The sequence below is a fragment of the Cebidichthys violaceus genome, unplaced genomic scaffold (genome assembly GCF_023349555.1).
Source record: "Cebidichthys violaceus isolate CVI_PGR_0920_01 unplaced genomic scaffold, fCebVio1.0.p SCAF_1, whole genome shotgun sequence".
Taxonomy (NCBI): Eukaryota; Metazoa; Chordata; class Actinopteri; order Perciformes; family Stichaeidae; genus Cebidichthys; species Cebidichthys violaceus.
The window spans coordinates 5,827,700-5,841,587 of NW_027176262.1; the positions used below are offsets into that span (position 1 = coordinate 5,827,700).

At 42.6% G+C, this 13,888-nt stretch overlaps 1 protein-coding gene across 1 annotated transcript in view; it reads left to right on the forward strand.

The window, feature by feature from the left end:
• The first annotated feature begins 9,610 nt into the window (after positions 1-9,610).
• The window catches only part of clmpb (CXADR like membrane protein b), a 65,135-nt gene continuing 60,857 nt past the window's right edge, over positions 9,611-13,888 (forward strand). The window contains exon 1 of the mRNA XM_068707682.1: positions 9,611-10,115. Coding sequence (XP_068563783.1) covers positions 10,067-10,115 — 49 coding nt within the window. The 5' untranslated portion in view covers positions 9,611-10,066. The remainder of the gene's footprint in view (positions 10,116-13,888) is intronic.

Below are 13,888 nucleotides of genomic sequence, written 5' to 3' on the forward strand. Positions count from 1 at the left end.
AAATGGCAAACTATCCCCACGAGGCATGTTGTGTATGAAAAAAAATACCTTGTTTAACCTCATCTTGTACATTCAGTAAAACTGACTTTCACCGTTTTTTTTAGAAGAGAATAGCATTAAGCCTGACACGTCCTATACCAGTGTAATATATTATTTAGTGTCTACGCTGGTTCAGAATCAGCTACCAAATCAAAACAAACACATCCTGAGGTGCAAGCTGAATACATACCGGGGTTCTTCTGTTGTACATCACAGTGTGTCTTTATTAGAAATACCTTGAGAATGGATTTCTATTTCCATGTGCAGTAGCCATAACGCTCGGTACAGTAATGAGCTAGGTGATATTTAGTGGGTGGTCCTCCTGACTAAAGCAAAGTGACAGCTGCATGCTAGGTTGTAATTTGTTTCTTATAAAACCCCAGTTCGGTGTCCGAGCTCATTACCTGTGAGAATGTGTCACACCGGTTGTGTTTCGATGGTGAGTAAACAGCAGTTTCCAGCACACATAACCTCCGATCTCCACGGCTGCTGCGAGATGCAATCATATCTCTGCTAGGCTCTGCATTGTGCCAAACTGCAGCTCTGCGGGGGGGGGGGGGGGGGATTTTAAACATTATTTTGTCATACAGATTTATGTATCAGTCCGGATGATGTATTCCGAGTTGCTTTCTTCGACAGATATTCAGATGAATGCCACTTAAAGACATGGATACGTCAAATCTCTGCCCGAGGGCAGTTCATTCAGTGTGCATAGAGTTGTACCAGTCTTTCATCAAGCTGGTGAAAACACTGAAATGTAAAATCAGGTTCCACAGACAATCCTACCGAAATGTATTGTAGTTGAAATTATACAATAGGAATCAAATACAATTTAAACCTAATTTCAGTGCATAGAACCATTTTTTTGTGGAGCATTGTCACATTTTCTACATCCTGAATTAAAAATAAGACATTCACTTTGACCACGATGGCTGATGTTGACTATGTGGTAAAGCCCACTTGTAAAACCTTGATTAATTGTGCAGTGTATTGACAGCCAAAGCCCCCTTAAATTGGACAATACCCTTTATCCCTCACCTGCCAATCAATTCATTACACCCCTAAACAAACAGGTGGGTAATGCCTGCTAATTACCTATTAGGATACATTCCCTGACATTAAAACAAGAAGGACATGTAATCATAACTATTACCTCACTGAAAATATTTTAAACTTGCACCATCTGTGTGGGCTTTATTGCTGTTTCACAGAGGAATTTAATCGAATGGAATTAACTTGATTTTACAGCTCTTACAATGGAAACCAATGTGGAGTCAGAGTCATGGCCCAAGGCGTCAAAAGGCCCATAAAAACGTCTCAGACCACTCTTGCATTATAACCCATCTCATATGTTTCATATGAAAATAGCTACACAAGATATCGAAAATACGCTACTTTGTGTCATTATATAAGCAATGTTTGATTTATTGAATACTCAATAGGAGTAAATTGGAAAAAGTAATCATAATTAGGCTGTATAGCATCAGTTATGCGATCCTGCAAAACTTATTTTTGCCAGCGAAAGTAAATTCAGCTCCACGTTGTAGCCAATCACTCTCCTCCCCTGCTCCACCACAATACTTACTGATCACTTGGGTTTGTTTTCTTATTTTGTTTTTTAGTCAGAATAGTTTTACAAGTCGCGTTTTCCAACATATGACTGGTAGAAAACCATTTTGGAGAAAACCTCTTTAAATTGTTTTTAGAAAGTTCTCTAGAAAAGTACATGCATGTAAAAAAAAATCGAAACAATTCTGTTGCGGTTTGTGCATTTCAATATATGGACATAGTGCACTATGTTTTTGAGACAAGAGGTTGAAGCAATCTCTATTTAGAGCTAGCTGCAAGGCATCCCAGAGGACTGTGGGACTTGTAGCTGCACTTGATTGTCTTTCTTCTGTCCACGTCTCTGGAGCATTTGCATCAACTCAAGCGTGATACTTTCCGAAGTACGTGCCAGTTTACTTGATTCAAACATGATTGACATATGAGGCAGACCGAACCTTCATTATCATATTCATTACCTGTGATATTGGAAACCACACATGCAGGGCTGAGCTTTCCGCCCCATACACAGGCGAGCCTTCCCCGGAGAGACTACAGCGCTTCTTTTCTCCAGCTAATGTTTGTCTTATGTGAAACTACTCTCATCATGACTTGTCCTATCCAAGATGTGACTGGCTGTGTACATGGCGAGATACCATCAGGACAAATTAGGGAGACCATGAATAAACTTGCCCATGAGAAAGGAGGCAGAGAATCAAGATAGACATCAGAGTAGTGCCTCCAAGGCCTTAAACTGAAGTTATGTGATTTACCCCAAATGGCTGGGCTGGATTAAAACCAGAAGGTTGGTGCTAACAGTTGTGCTGTCAACACATAGAAGAAGGCGGGATCTATAGAGATACTTTAGTGACAAATTAAACCTGTACCCAGCCTGAAAGGTGAGGACAGAGATGGAGACTTGTGTTCACAGCCAGAAAGGTGATAAATGGAAACGATGATAACCAGAAATGAACTTTTTACCCGTATAGTCGGCTGCTCTGTTTTCGTTAATTTGTTGAGGCGACGCCTCATCCATCAGCGACGATCAAAAACGATTTTACATGAGTTGGTTCAATGTTAATCCATCAAACTGTTCGCTGACAGCATCATAAATGATGACTGAAAAGAGAAATTCTCTTTGCCTTTCATGAAAAAGCCTCTTTTTTTCATTTTATGTATTCATGTAATTCCCGCCAACAAACATCTTATTTTATATGTGCACATGTGTGTGCTAATTCAACTGTTGCTTGCAAGAGCTGAAGTCGAGCAATCCGGTGGAACCGAGCGCCAGCGTGGACGGCTTAGGATTGGGCAGATCGATTGATTGATTTGTGTAAGTGTGTTAATCTTGGTCGCCTGCAGATGGTCCTAAAATCCCCCCAGCATGATTAGCAGCTTCCTACTGAGAATGCTTAGAAGCCCCAATGAGCTCAAACAGAGGGGGTTGAACGTGTGTGTGTGTGTGTGTGTGTGTGTGTGTGTGTGTGTGTGTGTGTGTGTGTGCTGGCAACCTTTGGTATTTCTTCTTTGATCACTGTGCTGAGACAGCCACTGCAGAGAGGGATATGTGTCTTCTAACCCCTGAGAAGGAAATATATTTATTTATCACGAATATTTCATCAGAGTAACCCAGGCTCAGTGAGGCACGGTGGACTGGAGTTTCATGATCATCTGTATCAAAAGAAAGGCGTGTGTGTGTGTGTGTGTGTGTGTGTGTGTGTGTGTGTGTGTGTGTGTGTGTGTGTGTGTGTGTGTCACATGGTCCACATTGGCCAATAAGGGTATCATTGCTTTGTGCTGAACTTTTCATTTCTTGTCATTCTTTCTTGGTAAGGCTTGTCAAAGGAATGATCTTGCTTCACTGGTCACTGCATCAGTCACGCCTCAGCCCATAGTTGCTCTGGAAAATTGCCTGGGCTTTAGTCCCCAGCTCAGGGCACGGAATTGTCTGTGACCAATGTCGTTTTTTCCCTTCACAAAATGATTTTTTCCCCCCCGATTCTGGGTTTATTTAGACAGCCCCCAAAGCACAACAACATAATCCTACATCATTTTTTTTGCGCCTAGTTAAAAAAAAGAAAAGAAAAATCGCACAGCTCATTTTATCCTTCGGCTCTATCTGTCCCTTCTTTTTTTTTCAACATTGGCTTTAGCCGTGTCTTTATCAGACAAGAGTTCCCCTATCTCCATGTCGTAGTAATAAGTAGACAAAGGCCCGATGTAGTCGTACAATGTAGCTGCTACAGAACAAAAGCCAAAGACAGCCAGTCACTTCTGGATTGCTGAGCACTGTCATACAGGCAAATGTAAATATGGAACAATAGCGTGCGTATGTCAAACTATTTCCCGTCTGTTTTAAAGGCTTTTTTCGCTAAAGAAGAAGAAAAGCAGCAGCCAAAATCTACGCTCATCACAACTAGTGACTAGTTTCACATTCAAGCAGTCATGTGATTTATTGTTACCATAAAATATTAATAATAGCCACTTTAAGTTATTTATTACAAGACATTTGAGTGTAAAATGATACATATATTTTATACTGTCTTTACTATACCATAAATGATTCAAATACCTTGACCAGGGCATCGTTACCCCTGCCTTTGCAATTAGGTTCCCTCAGGACCATCAAGCCTCTCTCCATATCTCATCGCTTCGTGACTATAAATTGAAATTAGGTGCTTTTGGCGCTTGCTAAGTGAAGAATCTTTTGGTACAAAGATTCAACCACACATTTGACCTTGCAGGCTGCGCTATAGCCAGGAGAGCGTAAGGGGATAGAGAAGCATCCCTCAGTCATTTAACAGACTAATGGAACAGATTTGTTCAAAAGCCCCCAAGAAGCATTCACCTTTTCAACACGCAGTATCCTTGAAGAAGCCTCGGTGTATTCCTGTGCAGAATTATGCGTCAGTGTCCGTAGAATTAAATATTTGGTTCCTCTGTGGTATTGCCGTGCAGTTTGAGGCTGAAGGTAGCTCTTAAATATGACCTTTGGTCAAAGTGTATATCAACATCTTGGTCATTTCCTCAAGTGATGAAGTGACATTTGTGGAAGATGGATGACCCCCAGCGACACCCACACCTGACATACAGTATGATGCAAAGCGTCTGCTGATTTACCACCATATGGCTCCCATCACTCATTTCCACATTGACCAGTGTGGAGACCACTTCATCAGGGAGAGGGCAGCGGTAGAAGTAGTAGTATTGTAGAGTAGAGAGGGGGGAAGGGACAGGGGAATCTCAAAATCAGCCAAATCAAATGAGCACCCTGAACACGTCACCCCCTCCACCACCACCACACACCTCCGCTTAGTCCTCAATCAAGCCAGCCTTGTTTGTTTTCCAAACAATAACTGGCTCGCGAGCTCTCCGTCCTGTGTCAATAAACCTGAAGAGGCAAAGCGATCAATGACAGAGAAGGCTTTCAATTTGCGTTTGAATATGAGGCTAATCAGCTAATTTGCTTGCTTCACCACAAAGGCTCCTCGAATGTCCTGGTAATGTGCATAAAGATTGTTTTCTCATTTTACATAAGTCGGTTATTAACTGTGGTCGGAGGGGTCGAGTTATACAACCGCCACAGTTTTTCATTCATATATGCGCATACGTGTCAAAACAGTGTAGCGTCATTAAACGGTGAGGCTACAAGAAGAGCAGGGGAGGTGGTTTTGAGGAGCAAATTGAGCCATAGAAGACCTAGTTTTATGCTATCAGTGTACCGTCGTATTAATGCACAATTAGCTTACAAGTTTGTTTTACTGAAATTAGGTTAATTTGTCAGGACCAGGACTGGCTAAATTAAGTTTTTCTATATCGAGTAAAATGAAATAATTGTGAGGGTCTTTTATTGTACTATTTATTGTAATATTATTGTAGCTCTCAGGTTACATATATACATTCAGGCTCTCGCACTAATGAAAATCCATGTCTAAATAGCCCAAACAACCTCCTCTAATTAAAAATGTATTGGATTTTCCTTTTTGTATGACGGGAAGGATACAGCCTTTTCCCGTAAACTAGCGGTGTGGAAATTGCCAGTGTTGAGGAAAACAAATTCTAATGTGGTGGAAATTATATTCAAATGTGATTGATTTGTTTATCCTAAACTGGTGCAGGCAACAATTTAACATCATTACTTTCCCCAAAGACGGAGTGGTGCGCTTTAAAATAAACAACAATCAGTCTTATTTCACTCTTCCAAATGACACCATCATGTGTGCTTGGTTTATGCAGCCATTTACTCTTGCTTTGGTTGATGAATTCATTCATTCAATCATTCCCATTCAGCTGATTCATGTACCTATTCACCGCAGATGTAAAGTTAAACCGGGAATGCTGCTGGGCGGCTGGATTTGATGCAGTCGTCTGCCTCGCCCTTTAATTAGAGCATGATAACATGTTTTTAAACTCTATCCTTCTCTGCCTCGTGTTTCCCGTGAAAGGCTCATAAATAAATTGAGGAGGAACATCCACTTTTGAACTCACTAGGCTTTACAGTACAAGGAGACAAGCGCTCCTTCTAAGGAATGCGGAGCAGGAGATGATAGGAAGTAGTCTGGCTCCTTCGCGTTTATCACGGGCTATATGTAAATATGTTAAATACAATAAAACAGAATGTGTCATGTGGTTGTTGGACAGAGAAATGAATTGATCCTGTAGATAAACAAACCGGCATCTGTGCAAAAGGCAAATGTACACATGACACAGGAAAAGGAAAGAAGAGGTTTACAGTAGTCTCAGTTGGCTCTTTACACATGACGGCCGCGGCCCCTACACTACATTGCTACATTGCTGTTTAACACATCTCTGACTGGCTGTCAGGATTGGCTATTTATGTTTAAAGAGAGACTAAAATAATGAACATTGACCAGGAGTGCATTTGTTTTATTGGCTTTGGAATGAGCTGACAATTTAAATGTTCCAATGGTGGGCTTGTATGGTACCAGAGGGAAAGAGCTTTACTGACCCATAAACAAACATCAGATTTGGATCAATAAGCCGAGTGGCCAATGCCGCCTTGAGACGCTCACCATAAATCTCTGAGGGCCGCCCTCTCCCTCATTAAATTATAAAGGATCTGCGAGCCGTGAAACACTAAGGGTGAAGCATCACAGCGGTTGCTAAAAATAGAGAGGCCTAAACAAAAGAGGGTTGTTTTTTCCCCCCTATCCATATTGTTACTCAAGAATCCTTTTAACTATCCACTTTTCTCATTCCCCGAGGTCAGGAGAGAGTCGGGGCCAAATCCGGGCATCCCAGCCTGCCTGTGTGTGTTTGCAGGGTGTCGTCCCGCGCGTCAACAAAACACGAACACGTCCCCGTGATGTCATGATGAGGGAGATACAGCTGTTCTGGCGGATGGGAACACTCTTAGTGAGGCGCTCCATCTCTGCCAGGAGGTCTGAGGAGCGTCTCGTTGCCCAAATTTAAATTGCAAATCCACTTAAAGTACATAAGTCAAGAGTGCTCACAGCTAAAATGCAAGCCGTGTTGGGTCTGGAAGATTTTTAAAAAATCATGCACCTTGCACTTAGGAGGATTACGCTTTCATGTGCTGAAAAGAAGAAAAGGGCGGGGGGGGGGGGGTCCCACAACATCATCACCTCAAAACAGGGGCAGCCCACACAGTGAATTATATTTATTCAAAATCACTATATTTCTCATAGTGAAGATGTCATAATCCATTCTACAACCGGTCATATGCTCTCAGTGCAGTGAGAGATGGGTGTGTGGAGATTGTTGTGTTCTTGGTGATGTGAAACTAATCAGGGAGAAAGAGCACTTTCCACACTAGTGACTTTTCAAGGCCCCGTGGTATAAATATCAACCATCTGTGAGGCCATCTGCATTGGGGTGCTATATCATGCACCAAGGCCAAGCCACCAAACGCAGGCAGCTTTCCTCCCATGGCACTATCAACACTGCTAGTGAGGCACATCGCAGGATCACCACTATCAACGATGGATTTGCCCCATATTTGAAGTAGGGTTGTCGTCCCTAAGTGAGGTCATCTTTTAAAGGAGCAAACATGATGACCTCAGTAAAGCATTGAACAGCTGCATGCTGTACCCCTGTATCCAGACGGCATCGGGCTGCTGCAGACGGGCCTGCTTTTGGGGGGGGCGAAATTGAACATAGATGTAATATATGTTGCCTATCAGGCGCGTTTTCAATCAAGGGTTTTTATCTGAACTTAGATTACTGTAGGACTGTGGTGATTGCAGGGGCAAACGTGTCTGTTACAAGCAGCCATCCATCATAGTTTGACAGCTGATTTTGCGGCAGTTTCGAGTTTTTTTTTTCTGCTTTTGTGCTTTACTACGCTGCGTTGCAGCTGGCTTCTGAGAACGCAGACTTCGGCAGAGATGAGTTGCAATGAGACCGTGACCTTTTATATTCAGCTGGAAATACAAAGCTAAACAGAGCAGCACAAGCTAAGAGGAAAAAAGACGCAGACGAGTGTCATTCTGAACAAAATAGCCGAAACGCACAAGACCGAAGACATCACGTCGGCGTGTCTTATCTCATCCTCCTCTTGCAAGTTTCTGGAATTATGTATTTGTCGCCTCCCTCTGTATGTCATCGACTGCTCTCTGCTTACATGTGTTTCTTTGTGTCTGCAATGAGAACAGGAGAAAAGGAGAGATGGGGTGTGTGTGAGTGTGAGTGTCTACTTGAGCATGTGAGACATTTTTTCAAGCTATCTAGTTATTGGAACGGAAACGAATGGAGGAGGGCTGGTGCTGAAGAGCAAGAGCAGGCCACTCGAGGGGGAGAGAGAGAGAGAGAGAGAGAGAGAGAGAGAGAGAGAGAGAGAGAGAGAGAGAGAGAGAGAGAGAGAGAGAGAGAGAAAAGAGAAAAGAGGGGCCACTGGCATCCTTTTGTTATTTCTGTAGATTGTTGAGACGCAGAAAGGGGTGGATTAATTTGTCTCGAGGTCTGAGACAGCAGAACTCCCCCTTGCTGCTTGTTTACCTCACTCAGACCATGCTGCACTTGTAACAGATCGTACCCAAAGCCAGTGATGGGATACATTTTGTGAGGCAGCTTCGAAAACGATTGATAGAATAATCCCAAAAAATGTAGAAGCTGGTCGACAAATAAAAAATGGTAAGCGAGCGAAAACTATGCCTTCTGGTTCAAAACAGATCTTTAACGTGCCTTTGATCACAAGCGTGCGTCATCGCAGCCTGCAAACATAAAAATAGCCGAGAAAATGTATCATGTTTTTAATATATCATGCTTTTGAATTTAGAACATGCTGTTTTTCTTGTTTCCTGATGTAAAATCACACCAGATTAGCCTGACAGTTGAAGTCCTTAAAACATAGAAAAACAAACGGATGAAAAAATGATCTGTAGTCTTTATTACCATTAGTGGTGAATGCATACAAATACACACAAAAATACTATAGGTCTGAGAATAACAATTATATTGATTACGAATGAATCTGCAGAAGATTTCCTGGATTCATGTATTAATAGTTTGGTCTATTAAATGTCAAACCAACATATGCGGAGCCCAAAGTGATCAACGTTCCAAAATCCTTCGCTTCACTTTAGAATCACAGTCAAATCTTTACATTTTGTAAATTGTAAGGGTGAGCATTTTCACTTCAGCGATTAATCAATCATCAAAACAGTTGCCACTAAATTTTCTGTCGACTCATCCATTAACAATTCATCATTTCAGCCCTTTAAAGTACAGTGCACTGTTAAAATCATGTATAACGTTAAAGCAGTGTCACAGTGTCATGTGATCCGATTGCAAAATACCTTAACATAACACTCACCCTATAATAATATAGTCTAATAGGATAGAATAGTGCCAAAGACTCACTATAAACCCATGTGCCGTCCTTTATTATAGGACTTGTTTTTCCTCATAACAAGATTTCCATTAATGGCAACATTAATTCCATTCATATCAAAGAAATCAGCTCGCTCAGTGTCTGCAACACCTAACAGGAGGTCATCGTCCTCTCAACAAGCCTTTTAGTGTTTGTTGCAGGATGCTCGGGCTGTGTAAGAGAACTTCAGACTCTAGAGGTCTCCATCCTTCAGCATCCCCTCATCATCCACCTATTCGCCCTCCTCCTCCTCCTCCTCCTCCTCCTCCTCTTTGGCATTTTGTGCAGCGGAGGAGGAAAGGAGGAGAGACTGCTGAGGAGGAGACAGAGGGGATCCGGAGACAACACGTCCCACGCCAGAGCCAGACAGCCAGGGAACTTTGATTTGACGCCAAGTAGCCTGCGATGGAAATGACGATGAAGGGAAAGAGCCACGTTTCTCGTTCTGCTCCTTGGGAGGCTTAGACGTAGATATGTCGGGCGTGTTCAACATATAGTGTCCTTGGACTCTTACGCTTTCTGAAGATTTATTGTCTCTGATTTCGCTCGTCTATTCGCTGATGGTGCCGCTTCGGTCAGCCGAATGAATTCGAAGGCAGTCTGAGCGCATTGTTTCCAGCTCCGTTGCATATGGGATTTCCAGCCGTGATGTCTGCAATATACCGCTCTTTGTTTCTGGGTAAGTCACTTCTCGTTCCTGTAAAAGAGAATGCGTTCATTTAAGAAGCAGCGGAGCGTGTTCGTCTCCCGATTGTCACGGGCGATGTTGGTCGTTATTATTTACTATATATATATATATATATATATATATATATATATATATTTTAGTATATATTTGTATTGTTTTGAACGTCGTTAACAACACATCTGGCAAATGACTTCAGCCTCGATTCAGAATGATGTCAGATTATATTTAATTTTTATTTTCAGCCTCGCGCTTTATAATTGCTATTTATATTTAGGCATATCTGAAAAATGGGAACGCACAAGTCAACCTCGGTTTCCAAGGCTGCTCTGCTTCGGGGAATTAAAGGGGATAAAAGTTCACCTGACCCCTCCCTTTAGATCTGCGATCTGCGATCTATTGACCCTGTAGAAACATCTATGTACAATCATTCTTCAGAAAAACAGGCCTGCTGCAGATGAACAAAATGCCTTTTACCATATTTTGACAAAAGCAACTGTAAACAGTAACTAAAGACAGGTAGATATTTTCTATGTGCTGTTTCTTACTGTTTGGCCCAATGTTAAGTGTCCTGAATATCATTTTGAGAAAGAAAATACATGTCGGAATGTGTTGGGAAACATCATTTGTTTGAAAAAAAAAAAAAAAAATTGTTAATTGAAAATCTTTCCTATGATCATAAATGAAGCTCTGTTTGTTATGTCATCACTGCCACTATTGCTGACACTGTGACCAACGCAGCTCTTATTACTTCTATATTACAGTATAATGTACTAAAGGACATTCCAGGTTAAGAGCTAAATGAGGGATCATTTAATTCCACTGCGACTTCACTGACTGGAAGTTACTGTAGCGCTGTAAGACAGTGAGTAAAAATGACTTCCAGTAAGAGGTTTCACACTCCTTTCTGCTGTCTCATCACCTGCAGTGAAATCCCGACAGTAGCCTGCTGTAACTGGGGTTAAACCAGCGTTTTTTTTCAAAGGCTCTATAATCTGAAGTGACTATGAATAAGGGTGCTTGGTATGAAAAAGTTCGGAAGCCCCAGAGTTAAAGTAACAGCAGTTGAAAGTGGTCGTATGAGGAAAAATGCAACCGAGAGGTGGCGGCTCCTCTGCTTTGGTTTGAGTCCAAAAGTCGTGCTCTAGTGTGAGCGATGCTCGCTGTTCGTGGCGTCGCAGCCTGGAGACAAATCAAGAGAATCATTTTTGTGTCATATTTTCAGTTTAGACATACAGCTGCCGTTTTTTTTTTTGCTTATGCTGGACGTGGATTGTGCTGACGGCTTGTAAATGCCTGCGATGTTTGTGGTCTCCGGCTCCCATTATTCAGTTACTCGTGTATTGCGGTGACCTTTCAGGAGAATACCGTGCCCCTTGCCCGATGCATTCTGGGAAAGGCTCCAGTCCCCCTGTGACCCTGAATAAGATAAGCGGTATAAAAAATGGAAGGATGGAGATAATATGTGGACCTGCATACAAGCTGAGATGTTAAGCTTTACATTGGTCAACCAGCGAATCCTCAGTATGTGCTCAGTGGTGTTGGGCCACTGGCAGCTGACTCGGCAATGGACACTCAGCATAATGTGTTTTGGATTCAGCCATCAGCCTGGTTGTATTAATGATGTGATTCAAGCTAAACATGTAGATTATCTAAATAGCAGTTCCCTACTGATGATGATGATGATGATGATGACAAAGATTTAAAAATCACAACCAATTCTTAGCTGGCACAGCTGAGCCAGCAATGCTAAGGTGAGCACATTACACCTGAAATCATACAGCAGCATTTTATTCCCCCAATATTTATAATAATAGTGCGCTTTTCTTAAAATAGCCTGTGCCTAGAGTATTGTATTGCTTGTTGTTGCCATGGTGAGGCGTTTTCTCCTTCCCCTGTCATGTCACAAGATATGACTATGTGAAACAATGCAGCTGAAAACGATCCCGTAAGGGTCAATGTCCAGTACAGTCCAGCAACCTGGGTCATGTGTCTCTCATTCTAGGACAAATGATTTGCCGGTCAGCCAAAAGAGCATTTTCACTTGACCAGGGAGAGGCTAGGCTGCTCTGCTGCACTGGACTGAAGGACATTTTTTCAAAAGTTACATAGCCTGTATTAGTTCAAGATCAACGCCGAGGCCAAGTAAAGAGAGGAAGCGGCTGTTTTATTATAAAAGAATCGATAGTCATTAATAGGGGCTCATTTCCTTTTTATTTGGCTGTGGCCTCGCAAGTCCTGAGACGTCCTTAATTTAATATCTGCTGGAGATGTAATATCCACTGTTCACATTACAGATAAGTAGCACAATTAATTGCCACGGGGAGTTCCGTAGCTCGATACAAAGTAAGAAACAGAACAAGGTCAAATAGAGTAACTGAGTAACCGTGTGGTAGATTCATCCAGGTAAAGGACGCCAGTGATGGATCGCCTATCTGTCCTTGTGAAACGATTAAACGATTGTGAATGAGGGGATTTGAAAATGACTGTCCAAGAAGTAATAACATCGCGTAAGTCACTTGACAGAAATGTAATTGGAAAGAATGAGCAGCTCTTATGTGAGATCCGAACCTCTGCACCCCGGCTTGGTGGAGTCTAATTTTCGATCTGCAAGACGATGCCGTGTGAGCGATTATGGGAATGCAGTCGCGTCTTGACATTAGCGTGCGTGCCGATGCCCGTGTGTCCACATTGCACATGCACACGCGTGTAGAACAATGAGAAGACGGCGGCGCCTGTGCACGCCTGCTAGTGTTAGATGTAGATAAAGAAAGCAGTGGCTCCAAACAGAAATTCTGTCCCCATTCTATATTTAGCATGTCTGCCGGGGTAGGCAGAGGATCTCTGAAATGTGAAGATGACAGGAGCCTCCTGAGCCAGAGGTTATGAAGTGACATCTTGATGTGTTTGCGCCTGAATCACACTCCCCCCCCCCACACACACACACACACACACACACACACACACACACAACCGGCCACAGACTCCTGACATTCCTGCAAACCCAGAGACGTTTTGATATTTGACGTCTAGTTACCATACATTACGTCTCCGTTTTGATCTCCTGTTGAGGCGGTATCACGTGGCATCCTGTACATTCCCAGCTTTGAGCGTGTTTGTTTTTTTCGAGAGCATGTGGTGGGTTTGGCAGATTTGCTTTGCGGGACGTGGACGTGCGCGGTATTTAAAGCATTTTGTCGGTTAGGTGTGGAGCCCTGCAGCAAGTTGACCTTCATCTCACATTGTACAAGCGTGGACAATCGAACAATTAGCCGGTCGAATTAATTTACAGGAGTTTACTTGATGAACGGGATGCAGACAAATCGACACTTTCAACACACAGAACAGAGGGACAACGCAAAGCATCCCAATACGAATGTGTGCGAAAGAATCAGTATCCAGTAGATATTACAGTCAAGCTATAGGAGGCACAGTACAGTAAAGACGCGGATGTTGAGGGGAGAATAGCAAATAGCTGGCGGTGCATCGCTCCAGATAGTAAACTGACTTCCACCTACAATGTCAGCGATTTGACATGCAGAACAAAGTGTAAACAGATTTCCGTCAAGAAAGGATTTTATTACTCTAAGCAAAAGTGGCAAATCTGAATGGCTCAGCAAGGACAGAGCACTCTGGAATACAAAACCTGTACCAAGGGTGGTCGAAGAGGCCTACAGATGAGCACAGAGGTCAAGCCGTCCTCAAAACAATTGACCCATATCATTAACGAATACTGATTTGCCTTCTAAGCACTCCCCCCCCCCCCC